Source organism: Amblyomma maculatum, chromosome 7, assembly GCF_055883805.1.
Source record: "Amblyomma maculatum isolate TAMU_Amacu chromosome 7, ASM5588380v1, whole genome shotgun sequence".
Taxonomy (NCBI): domain Eukaryota; kingdom Metazoa; phylum Arthropoda; class Arachnida; order Ixodida; family Ixodidae; genus Amblyomma; species Amblyomma maculatum.
In genome coordinates, this window is record NC_139350.1 from 48,333,148 (window position 1) to 48,346,661 (window position 13,514).

General features: G+C 48.9%; 1 protein-coding gene across 6 annotated transcripts in view; it reads right to left on the reverse strand.

Annotated features, from left to right (window-relative positions):
• Window positions 1–13,514, reverse strand: part of LOC146183160 (uncharacterized) — a 150,895-nt gene that overhangs the window by 127,931 nt on the left and 9,450 nt on the right. For all 6 annotated transcript variants that reach the window (XM_084609058.1, XM_084609061.1, XM_084609059.1 and 3 more), the window contains 2 exons: window positions 5,876–5,989; window positions 2,133–2,516 (listed from right to left, as the gene is read on the reverse strand). In XM_084609058.1, the coding sequence (XP_084465184.1) occupies window positions 2,133–2,516; window positions 5,876–5,989 (498 nt within the window). The remainder of the gene's footprint in view (window positions 1–2,132; window positions 2,517–5,875; window positions 5,990–13,514) is intronic.

Here is a 13,514-nt window from a genome sequence, read left to right on the forward strand (position 1 = left end):
GCATTGCTTCATGCAAACTCCCTTTATCCACCGAGCCACTGCGGAGGTCCGGAGCAAAACAAAAAGTAGAAATTCTGTGAATTTAAAAGAAATCGAAGCACAAATTAAGCTTTAAAATGCACAGAAAATGCAGCCATCATCCAACGTCTGAAATTTGCTTGAGTTAAGCGAAAATATTGAATATTCGAGTTCGAATTATTGGAAGTCTATTGATCGACTCTCATTGATTCAAACTTCATGGGGCCATGGGTTTTTATCTGGCTTACAACAGAAGACTGAATTATCCTAAGTGCACCATGAAACGTCCAAGTCTAAAAGTGAGATTTGCTTCTATGCATACAAACAGCACCTTGGAACTATTTCTTTAACAGCCATAAGGCAAATGTATTAGCACAACATAAGGCATGACTGAAAGGCAGATATATTTACTCTCAGCTGTCTCCAATTAGCTGAATTGATAAAAATTATCAGTAATGCATTGGTTTCCAAATATAAAATGAAACCATGTCAATCAGAACCTCAAGAAACTAGAGCAATCATTCGATTTATAAGAAGAGCAAACCATTGAATGGCTACAAAGAAGCCTACCAAAAAAATCCCTTTGCATCATTAAAAAAAAAAAAGGCAGCAGCCACCTGCTTCCCAGTGAAAACTACACAGCAATGAGAATTTTTCGCAAATAAATCTTGATGCTCTCTGTAGAAAACGTCACCGCCGAAAATACTCCAAAATAGTAAGTGGCCTCCTGGTAGCGGCATCCTCATAAGAAGGCTTTACCATACTATCACCAGGCAGGTCGAGAGAAGCCCGTATTTGTGCATGGCGAATGCACACTTGCACCGAAACAGTGAGATGCCTTCTGAAAAGGTCGCTAGACAGCTACGAGTGTGCAATGCGAAGGTTTGAGCTGAGGTGTGAAAGCAAGGATTTTGTCAGAAACATGCTATACCACTACTGGCCCTGCAGCCGGTGGCACACAGCCAAGTCGGCTCAGGCAGGTCATCGTAACTGGACATGCTATGAAGGTCACCTGTCGCAATGGGTGATATATTGCTGCGGAAGGCATCGAAAACCTAGCAATGAGCTAATTAACACTAACGGTCTCAAATAGCAAAAATAATTCTAAGGATGATTACAATACTTCTTAAAGCAAAATTTGACTGCTGCTAGTATTTAACTGTTTCTGCGATATACTGAGGCAAGGAATTTGAGAAATGAATGAATGTGTGCGCGTGTGTGCGTGTGTGTGTGTGTGTGTGTACAGTTACAAAGCCCTATTTTTCTTGCGAGAAATGAGCCACAAGTGGCTCTGTTACACCGGCAACAGCACCAACGGCAATGCGGTTTGACCGCAAAACGGGCACATAACAGTTGTGCCCTAAGAGCAATACATCCACAGTGACACGCCAATCAACATCTGAAATGGCATATCTCTATCGTGTGGAAAACGGCTGCTATCATTGTGACCTGGTAGCAAACTTCAGAAAATGAAACGTGGTGGTAAGATGCCTCAAATCGCTTGAAGTGCCCTCTGGATCCCAACACGGCCCAACTCTGCACCACGTCCGAGTTAACCGACTGGAGGGGCCGAATTTCAGCTTACACAGTACTGCAAACCTGAACTAACCACCAGGAGCTTGGAACAAGACAAAACGTTTGAATTAACAGAAACCAGAGTACAAATTAAATGGCTTTGAAATGCACTAAAATGCAGCCACCGAAGCAAAAAATTTGAAACTTGTTTTGAATGCTCGGAATTTAAACTATTGAGAGTCTACTGTACAGGTGCAGGCATAAATAAATGGAGCATGCCTTTCCATTCACATTAAAATCGCACCTCCTGTACTATTAGAGACAAAAAACAATATTTGTCCAAGTGAAAGGGCACTGGCGTCTATTACCAGTTTGCACATACTACAACTGCCAGTTTCAATTATGCAATGCATGAAAAATAGCATAAGAAAAAAGAGTGGTCCGTTTGCTTTTGTCCGCACCGGTACGTGGTTACGCATTTTTAAACCAGATGGTGCCATGTGTCAGATTTAGGCACACCCGTTTTCGGTTGACAATGACATCCTGAGAGATGCAGCCAGACCTCAGCAACTACAGAAGTCCCAGCATCATTCACTCACCCATTGTGCCTGAGCCGCGACATACTGCTGCTGCTCGGGATTGGAGGGCCACTGGTTAGAGTCACCAGCCCAATGTGGTGCCACCCACCCCTCTCGAGGTCCACCCTCGACCACCATACCGCCACTGCCATACTGCTGCCCCTCATGGGGTGGTGGGGCAAACTGGGTGGGCTCCGGGTAGAGCTGGGGAGGCAGATATGTCCCATCGCTCACTACAGGTGCCGCTGCTGCCTCGTTTATGCCACCAACTCCAGCCGGGTCGGACGGCTGAGCCCCACCCCCTCCAGTCCACACCTGAGGCGGCCCCGCCTCTTGGGTAGCTCCCCAGCTGTTCCAGGACTGTGTAGGGGCTGCAGAAACTGTATCTCCACCGGCCCCCGGCTCCTGCAGTTCGAGAAAAAAGGTTGAAACTGGGTATACCAACTCCACCACTAAGGTCTGGGCCAATGCAGAAACCAAAAAAGCCTCCCAGGTAAAGTCCACAGCTGCCTATTGTTTACATGTTTATGCTTGACCTGCGCAGCATTTGCTATGATATTTGTGCAGTGACAGCAGACGTTGCGCAATGCTGATATGTCTGCCTTCATTTCCTTCTTTGTGTTTTTATGTTTCCTTTACAATTACAAAAAATGGCAACAACATGAATTCTGGAAAACAGCAACTGCAATAAGCTTAATCGCATGGAATATTGGGTGTGATGAGAAGCAACCTGCAGTGGCATGCAAGAACTTTCAACTAACAGCGGTGCGTGAAGTGAAAGAAAGCTCTTTTTCTCCACTTTACACATGGTTGGTTGTTGCAGCCTTGACAGCTGTCCCAGTAGTTGCGAGGATGCCATGGCAGCAGGCAAGCTTCTTTCAGTGGCCAACTAGCACAAGGTCCCATCCTTTACTATAAAGGTAATTTAAGCTATTTTTGGTCACAGAGTTACTTTGTGCACAGCTTTTACAAGGTCCAGGAAGGCATGCCCTAACAACATTCAATGCACTTGTAAAGCTTGCTGATTCAATGGCTTTATGCCATTCCACAGGAAGAGATTAACTGCATCTGTACTACAGTTGACCCCGGGTGTACCGAACTCAAAGGGGATTCCAAGCTAGTTCAATCTCAGTGGGCAGTGCTTTAGAAATGGCCACTGCCTATCGTGACAGATACAATCCTGTAGCCAGTACTTTATAAACCTTGCATAAAAATTAAGATGGAGTTCATTTCTACAGTGTCTTCAGCCCCTTAGTGAGTGCAATAGGCCAAGCAAGAGCCACCTTTCCGTTGTGTTGTTATATAACATGGGTAGCACCATCCGATGTTCAAACCTGCGCCACTGACCCAGCTCAGTGGGCAAAAAGTCACTGAGGGGTGCCCTTAGAGGAAGTGCTACTTGAAAGGGTGAAGCACACAGTTCAGATTATTTACTGTTCCTCTGAACAGAAATTTGATAAACGCAAACCGTGGGTACATTCGATTTTCCAGTCCCGGACTACTTGCTGACAGGTCTCGGCTCCGCTCTGACAGGAAGCAGCCTTATGGTCACATGACCTTGTACGCTCCCTTCATCGTTTTCCCTTAGAAGACAATGCCAACCATCAGTCACCACAACTCAGTTCTTTTGAAGTGATGCCGCACGCACGTTAATCTTTTAGCGTACATGTAACACTAAAGATAGGTGACAGAGGCTTGAATCAATTAGTGATTTTCGCGAATGGAGCCTGACATGCTTGAATGCGATGTGTTTTACACAACTCAGTTTGCTGGTGTCTGCTTGTCGTTGCTGCTTGCATAGTTCTTCCAAGAGCCCAGCTCACTGCGCTCGAAAGCAGACAAAAGCGTTTGCAAAAGCATTTACAAGCGTTAGCTGCTCCAGCAAAGAGCGGTTCGCTTGCGATGCTCTCAAATCGCGAAACAGGTAAGACAGCCAGAACAGACAGCCAGAACAGACAGCCCGAACAGACAGTCCATGCTCGGGGTTCTGGACGCTTCCGTGTGTAGTGAAATTCAAGACAAGAAAGCGATGGCGCAAGATTCAAATGTCTTACAGCTGCTTAGAGAGATTGTGTCGTTATTTAGCGCATAATATTGCCTGTAAGAACACGAAAAGTACTCAGAATGCGCTCGGAGTCTAACTTAAAATGGCCGCCGGCCGAGGAGCTTTACTGGTGGGCGGGGCTTCTGGGCTGCCCGAGAAAAATCGAACGCTGGAAAGCTGTCAGCAAGTAGTCCCGGACAGTCCGGGACTGGTAATCGAATGTACCCAGTAGTGTCCTGCTTTTGCATAGGATTTTCAAGGGGGTATTTTGGCTGTTCAATATAAGCATTAATATAATATATCCGGGATCAACAGTAGAATATGAGATGACAGATACATGATACACCTCCATCTTGATGCTTTCATTACCCATGATAATAACAGCCAAACATTTACCAGACAATGTCCCAGTCAGACACCACTGCCAATACAGTGTTCGAGGCATTTGGGCAGGCTCAAAGGGTTGCTAAGAATGAACTCAAGACGACCAAATGATACCTTGCGCTAAAGACAAAGTGGTTGCCTTCACTGAAAACAGAGCGTTTAAGCTAAGAACAACCAAAGAATGAAACACACACACATCACCAGCACAGACCGTTTGCACAAGCCCACTGCAATGACATCCAAGTACTCTTCTCCAGCTGCAGCTCTCAGAGGCTAAGCTACACTGCCATCCTCTTTCAGCCAACGTTCACAGAGCCATATCACTCAAATATCACCATAAGAGGGCATTACATAAGGAGTGGGGAACATAGAAATTAACTCTTTCGCTGTCGGGTGTTTCTGGCCATTTGAGCAAGCTGAAGAGAATGTGTTGTGAAGGGCGCCTTTTAGAATTGGGCGTAAGTGGGGCCATTGTAAGATGGACAGCAACTCAAAGTCTACAAAGGGCGAACATAAGTGACATCCTGATATGCATATTGTCATCATCTAGATATCAAACCAAGACATTTAACAACCTATCCGAATATGCAGTATTTTGTCGGAATTGCAAAGAGTTGGGTAATGCCCTAACCGGCATGGTTTCAGACTACTTTCTGCATTAAACAATCGCAGCTCACCTAGTAACCGTTCAACAATCTTTCAACGGGCCAGTAAGTGAGCTGTGATTGAAAAAACTCCACAATTAAAGAAATAATTTGTTCGTTGTTGGCTTCGCATAAAAGATGTATTGCTTCATAGAACGCGCTTTCTGTTTCTTTCATACCGCGAAAATGTGCCGGTATGTTCGTGACAGCGAAAGGGTTAATAACAGAGCAAGTACAGGATTATTCTGCAGCAAAAAAGTTCTAAAAAAAAATGCTTTCCATTATGCAAGCACATGTATAATTAGCACAAGTATAATTGCCATCATCACTGCTGGAAGTTGAAAGTGGCGGAAATAAATATACATTGTCAACCCAACATTTCTCAATAATAAATAGGCCTTTTGCTACAGAGTGAAACTGTCCATTTCTGACAACAGCAAAAACTGGGCAGAGCTGTACTCACTCCCCAGTGTTTATCTAACCCCTCAAGGCAACTGACAAACTGTGCAAAGAAAAACAGAGATTAGCAGCAACAGGTAACAAATGCACGTTTTACTACTCCCGGTATCAAGACAAGGGCAGATCTTTTGTATGCTTTGTTTTACTCAGTTGATGAGGCCACAACCCCAGGTGTGGTAGCCCAACCCCACCCACAACGGAAGAGACTGTGATGCAACCACAAATGAACAAACCTGGTGGGCATTCCAGTTCCAGTAGTTGTCCCCCTGCGCTGGGCCCCCGTAGTGGACTGCAGAACCAGCAGTGCTGCCATTGGCCACGGTCGTTGCAGCTGAAGACCAGCCCTCCTGCGTGCAGAACAGAAACTGCACATTCAAGCTGTGTGGCTCCATCCAACTTCCAAGCCAGGAGACACATCACCGCACACAGTTTGGAGTAGTTCAGACAGATACATCCCTCCGTGTTCCCACACACACACCAGGGGTGCATTTTCTTCTTTGCTGTCACATTTACCATGGACCAAAACGCGCCTAATTTAGCACCCCGGTTGGGTGCTCAATGTTCACCCACAAAATATGAAAATGACAATGACAGACTGGCCACGTGTTGTTTATATTGTCACGTAGCCGTTTAGGCCCGTAACCAGAAGGTTGGGTTTTAATGGGGGGTTGAGCTAGCAGGCGCAGAAGAACAGGGTCGGAGCACCGAGAGACGGCAGCTAACTTCAGCTTCTTCTCGAACGCCACGGGGCACTTCTTCGAGTCCGCGCACGAGACTCTCGATGAGCAGCCGCCTAGCGGCTGCTGTTGCACACGCTACATTACCCCCCTCTCTAAAAAAAATAAATGTCAACTTGATGAATTCGAAAGCAGAGAGAAAAAAAAGTAAAGCAAGAAACATTCGTTAGGCGGTGCGCTAATTTTCTCGCGAAAAGTACGGCTTCATGCGCACGACATGGACAACCTCGGATTTCTGCTGGCGACGAGTAGAAGAAAAGCCGTCCGGAAGCACTTCGTACGTGACGTCGCTCAGCTGACGACGCACTTTGTATGGCCCAAAGTACTGCTTCAAAAGTTTTTCAGATAGTCCCCGACGTCGAATCGGAGTCCAGAGCCACACTCTGTCGCCCGGTTGGAAAGTCACTACACGGTGGCGGTGATCATAACGCTGGGCGTCTCGACCTTGCTGGTTCCGGATGCGTGCCCTCGCCAGCTGTCGCGCTTCTTCTGCGCGTTGAGTGAACTCTTCGGCGCCAACTTCGAGGTCACGGCCGTCGTGGGGCAACATGGCTTCGAGCATTGTCGAAACTTCGCGACCATACAATAAGGAGAACGGCGTCATTTGCGTTGTTTCCTGCTGCGCCGTGTTGTACGCAAAAGTGACGTACGGCAGGACGTTATCCCACGACCGATGTTCAGCATCCACGTACATGGACATCATGTCGGCGAGAGTTTTGTTCAGACGTTCTGTTAAGCCATTAGTTTGTGGATGGTAGGCGGTTGACCTGCGATGGGTAGTGCCGCTTAGTTGCATGACAGATTCCAGTAGCTTGGCAGTGAAAGCAGTGCCTCGGTCTGTTATTATAACTGTCGGGGCGCCGTGCCTCAGGACGATGCGTTCGATGAAAAATTTCGCTGCCTCGATTGCTGTACCGCGCTGGAGAGCCTTCGTTTCAGCATAACGCGTGAGGTAATCTGTAGCGACAATTATCCACCTGTTGCCCGAATCAGAAATTGGAAAAGGACCCAACAGATCCATGCCAACTTGTTCGAATGGGTATCTTGGCACTTGAACAGGATGCAGTAAACCGGCCGGTTTCACAGGCGGTGTTTTCCGTCGTTGGCAATCATGGCATGTCCTCACGTAATGTCGTACTGCGGCCGCAAGGTTTGGCCAGTAATAACTCTTTTTAATTCGGGCCAGAGTTCGAGCATACCCCAGGTGACCCGCGGTGGGCTTGTCATGACATGCCTGTAAGATTTCTTCTCGAAGAGACTCTGGTACGACGAGGAGGTAATCTCTTCCCATTGGAGCGAAGTTGATCTTGTATAAAACATTGTTTCGCATGCAAAACGATGAATGCGTTCTGGCAAAAAGACGGGGAACTTCTGTAGAGCGCGCTTCCAGAAAATTGATAAGTGGTGCGAGAGCCGGGTCGTCACGTTGCTGCTGCGAAACAGTGAGCGCGTCGACGGCTGCGATAAGGGGGAAGTCTGGTTCTTCGTCTTCCCGCGCAGCCTCGACAGGTGAACGGGACAAGCAGTCGGCGTCGTTGTGCTGACGTCCAGACTTATACACGATGGTCATGTCGAACTCCTGTAGCCGTAAACTCCATCGTGCAAGGCGTCCGGAGGGGTCTCGCAAGTTCGTTAACCAGCACAAAGAGTGATGGTCACTCACAACCCGAAAGTGCCGGCCATAAAGATAGGGTCGAAATTTCATCACCGCCCATACAACAGCCAGACATTCTTTTTCGGTGGTGGAATAGTTCGATTCGGCACGGGACAAAGTCCGGCTGGCGTATGCGATAACTCGCTCGGCACCGTCTTGCCACTGGACGAGTACAGCGCCTAGACCCACGTTGCTTGCATCTGTGTGGACCAGAGTCTCGGCATTCGCATCGAAATGGGCAAGCACAGGTGTTGTCTGCAAGCGGTGCCGTAACTCGTCGAATGCCTTTTGCTCTTCGTCCGTCCAGGTGAAGGTGACATCATCCCGGGTGAGACGTGTCAACGGAGCGGCAATGCGCGAAAAGTTTTCAATAAACCTGCGGTAATAGGCGCAGAGGCCCAAGAAACGGCGAACTGTCTTCTTGTTACATGGAGTAGGGAATTTGGTGACGGCTGTTGTTTTAGCGGGGTCGGGACGAACTCCTCGATGGCTGACGACGTGGCCCAAGAACAGGAGCTCTTCGTAGCCAAAGTGACATTTTTGTGGTTTTAACGTGAGGCCGGCAGATCTGATAGCCCGTAGCACAGCGGAGAGACGTTGGAGGTGTTCCTCGAACGTTGGTGAAAACACAACAACGTCGTCCAGGTAGACTAGACACATCTGCCATTTAAGACCAGATAGAACTGCGTCCATCATTCGCTGGAATGTCGCTGGAGCGGAGCACAATCCGAAAGGTAAGACTTTGAATTCATAAAGTCCGTCGGGCGTGACAAACGCTGTCTTCTCGCGATCACGTTCATCGACTTCGATCTGCCAGTAACCGCTCTTGAGATCAAGCGATGAAAAGTAGCGCGCGTGGCGCAACCGGTCTAATGAGTCATCAATGCGTGGCAGCGGGTAGACGTCTTTTTTTGTGACTTGATTGAGCTTACGGTAGTCCACACAGAACCTTAAACTTCCGTCTTTCTTCTTAACGAGGACAACAGGCGAAGCCCAGGGACTCCTCGATGGTTGTATGACACCGTCATTTAACATCTCGTCTACCTGTTGAGCAATGACTTCGCGTTCCCGCGGTGACACTCGGTAGGGGTTCTGTCGGACTGGTCGGGTGCGGTCGTCAGTTATTATGCGGTGCTTGGTCAAGGGCGTCTGTTTAACCGCGGAGGCGGATGAGAAACAGTCTTCAAACTGAAAGAGTAGCCCGACGAGTCTGTCCTTCTCTGCCGGTGATAGAGCGGGATTCACATCAGGGTCGAAGTTGGGCGTTTGGCTTGCAGACGTGTTGGTCTCAAGAACAAAGCAGTCGTGGGCTGCTTCTAAGACACCTTCAAAGTAGGCTACCGTGGTGCCTTTAGCGATGCGTTGCCGTTCGTTCCCGAAGTTCGTAATCAGCACGTGAGCTAGACCATTAGTCAGATGAACTATACCGCGTGCAACACAGACTCCATGATGCAACAGAAGCTCTGTGTTCTGTTCGGCGACGCCGGCAGCACAGGACTGGTCGTCGCACCTGACTGTGACGAGAGCAGACGAACGTGGCGGCATAGATACATCCGCGTCAACGATGCGTAAAGGTGCGTGGCGTCGTTCAGAGTCAGCGGTCGTCGTTGCAGGCGTCGAAAACGTGACAGTTCGGCGAGGAACATTAATAATGGCTCCATGCTCACGTAAAAAGTCCATGCCGAGTATGAGGTCCTTGCAGCAGTGCGGCAGTATAACAAAAACGGCTACAAAGGCTGAATCAGCGATGGTTACTCGGGCAGTGCATCGTCCGATCGGCGTCATAAGGTGACCGCCAGCAGTACGAACTTGCGGCCCCAGCCATTCAGTTTTAACCTTGGAGAGCCGATCTGCGAAATTCTTGCTTATTATTGAAAAGTCTGCTCCGGTATCTACCAAAGCGGTTACTGGGTGTCCGTCGACGAGAACGGAAAGGTCGGCGCTAACAACGTGATCGGCTTGAGGTTGACTGGGAGTTTCGTGTTCACGGGGCGGCGGAGGCATCGTAGTCACAGCATCGGGCTGAGTCGTCACGGGAGGGTCTTCGGGACATCGATTCCGTTCGTCAGCAACCTGCCCCCCTGAGGTCGCCGCCTTCAGTTTCCCCGTTGTGGGCTTGGTGACCGGCGCCTCGGCACATGATTAAACTCACGGCGGCCGGGTGACGAGGAGCGCACGGGAGAAGGCTGTGTACTGTCGCTCGAAGAGGTTGCACGGGTTGCCAGATATTCTGCGATTTCTGGAGGGCGTTCGCCGACCCGGGGACGCGGGGAATCACGAGCAAAACCCCGAAGACCGAGTTCCCGGTATGGACAACGACGGTACAAGTGGCCGGGTTCTCCGCAGTGGTAGCACAGCGGCCGTTGGCGAGGAGTGCGCCAGACGTCTGCCTTCCGAACCGGTTGCTGCATGAGGGGGCTCTGCTGGGATGGCGGCTGGTAGAACAGTGGCTGAGGAGCGGACGGCTGCATGACGAGGCTCTGCTGGGATGGCGGCTGGTAGGACGGTTGGTAGAACGGTGGTTGCAAAGTGGGCGGCGGCTGTGCTTCGAAACGAAGCTGTTGCGCAGGAGGCACTGCAGGCCGACGAAGAGCCGCTGCGTAGTTCATAGAACGTGGCTCCGACAGTGACTCAGGCGGTGACAATGTCTGACGTATTTCTTCCCGCACGGCTTCGGTGACAGCCACGGCAGTCGGGTTAGGCGATCCAAGATTGAACTTGAGGAGCTCCTCGCGAACTACCTCGCGGATCAACTCACGCAGAGAGTGATCGTCAGTGGACCTGTTCAATGTGGCCACACTGCTGAAGGGCTGACCACAGGCAGACTCCGTGCGCCGGTATCTTTGCTGCAGGGCTCGCTCAATGAGGGTAGCTTCATTGATGAAGTCCGCGACGGTTTGAGGTGGACTCCGAACCAGACCAGCGAAGAGGGGTTCTTTTACGCCCTGCATCAGGTGGCGCAACTTCGCTGATTCCGTCATGTCGGGATCAGCCCATCGGCAAAGACGCGTCACGTCCTCGGCGAACATGGCCACACTTTCGTTAGGCAGTTGCACACGGGCTTCTAGGAGGCGGCGTGCGCGATCACGGCGGTCGTGGTTGGCAAAGGTTTCCCGCAGCTGCTGGCGAAAGGAATCCCAGTTTTGAAGACTGGCCTCCCTATTTTCATACCACGTTTTAGCACAGTCTTCAAGCGCGAAATATACATTGCGCAGCTTCTGAGCCGGGTTCCACTGATTAAATTGCGCCACTCGCTCGAACTGGTCGATCCAGTCGTCGACATCTTCCCCAGTACCACCATGGAAACTGGGGGGCGTACGAGGCTGCTGAAGCAGCAACTGATGCTGTCTTGCCTGGTCCATTGCAGAAGTCTCTAACTGCTGGTCAGCTGGCGTCGGTTCAGGTAGAGGAGCGAATTCCGGCGCCAGACCCTGGAGGCGACGGCTGCAGCGATGAACGGGTGTAGATACAAGCGGAAGCCGGTTGGGACTCGATGAGCGGCTGCGAGAGGCCCGAGACATGTAGTTCAAGGCCTCACCTCCACCAGTGTCACGTAGCCGTTTAGGCCCGTAACCAGAAGGTTGGGTTTTAATGGGGGGTTGAGCTAGCAGGCGCAGAAGAACAGGGTCGGAGCACCGAGAGACGGCAGCTAACTTCAGCTTCTTCTCGAACGCCACGGGGCACTTCTTCGAGTCCGCGCACGAGACTCTCGATGAGCAGCCGCCTAGCGGCTGCTGTTGCACACGCTACAATATTGTAGCCTAAGAGGTCAGAAAGTCTCTTAAAGGCACCAAAAGCTCGGAAGTCTCAAGGTTTTGCTAAGCTGAGTAGCAGGCGTACAAGTAATTCAAGAAATTGAATTCAGATGCTGCTGCAAGCACTCGTGAGATTACCTCTGCATCCTACCAGCATTACTGAAGACAAGTATTGAGCTGCAAGTTGAACAAACATATTTCAAAAGTGACTTCAACTTACTATTCCCATGTACTCCAAACAAAATTGACCCTTTCCTGGAGACATGAACTTGAACAGAAAACAAACTAGCCAGGTTTCCCTCACATGAGCTTTGCCATAAGATTGTGCTTCATCTTTATGCGGATCTTTTGTGCACGCTGCACCACGGTAAGCAGTGTATATGTCACAATAACTAATCAAAACAATAATGCATTTCAATGCGTCAAAGCTGCACTTTAACCACAGGTATGCAGTAGTGGGGAGCTCCAGGAGAGAGAAGGTCTTGCATGTCACCTCTACCAAAACATGGTCAACACAGCCTAGAATCCACAAATCCATGTTCCATGCGCCAATTATTATACTTGAAGGTCTCCCAGGGGTGGGACCAAGCACTTGAGGGCATGAGTCACTCACAGCCTCATGTGCTCAGAAATAAAACAGAGCAGTATAATTTCCAAAAAGAAGTATAGAAATGTACCCCCGTAGATATAAAAACACTCCAGCTAAAAAAAAAAAAAAAAAAACACTCAAGCAAGCATCAATGTTTTCACAGTTCCAACCCATCCTATCAGAACTCAGTCTACTGGCTTTTATTGATAAACTTCGTTTGGTATAAATTGCCCATGGAGTTTGTATCATTGAGATTCTACTGTGCATGTGTATGTGCGCATGTGCATGCATGTTTTCGAAAATACTGAACGTTCCTCCAAATATATGAATAGCCACATAAAACACTGCAGAAACAATAACACTAAAACAATTTTTTCGTGTGGAGTCTAATTTTCTCATAGCAGAAAGTGTGTGCAAACCCTAACATGAAAAAATTAAGACACCTGTGGCATACTGTGTACCATGTTACCATTGCTGATGTACCAGCTACACAACTGCGCATGCACGACTTTTACTGAGGGTGACCACAGTACCGGGGCATACTTTAACCATGATAGCATGGTGGCCAATGGCTTACACCTTTTTTGGAGTAGAAACCCTCACTTGTTGCCAGCTTAGTCGCTTCACTGGTGACAAACCCCAACATTTCCAATCTTGGCTTGTTCTCAGTGCTGATGCCAAGCGTAGTGCAGTGGCTTCCCAGCAAGTGACCCCACAAATTGCACTTCAGTGGAAATTAACAAACCTTCATGATCAAGTGACATATGTACAACTTACTACATTTATGTATTTCAGCACTGGAGAGAGACATCCAAACTAAGAAAGACAGATAATTCCCTGAGAATAGTATTAACATCTTTTTCTGCGTGGAAAAGTGGCTGCATTGCTGACAAAATTTTGAATGAATGTCCTGCAACCTTTTCCCATCCAAAGCGCTCGTGTAAAGCGAATAACGGTGACCACACTCATATGATGTCTTTGTCATAGAGCTCTCCAACCGATTAAGGGCACCACTTCAAGACGAAAAATACAGATAGAAATTGAAACTAGCCCGCCTGTCCCGTGACCGGTCAAGTCTGCCATCACTGCAGCACGGTGTAAGTGCAGGCCTCTTCACCATATCTCATCACTCCTCAA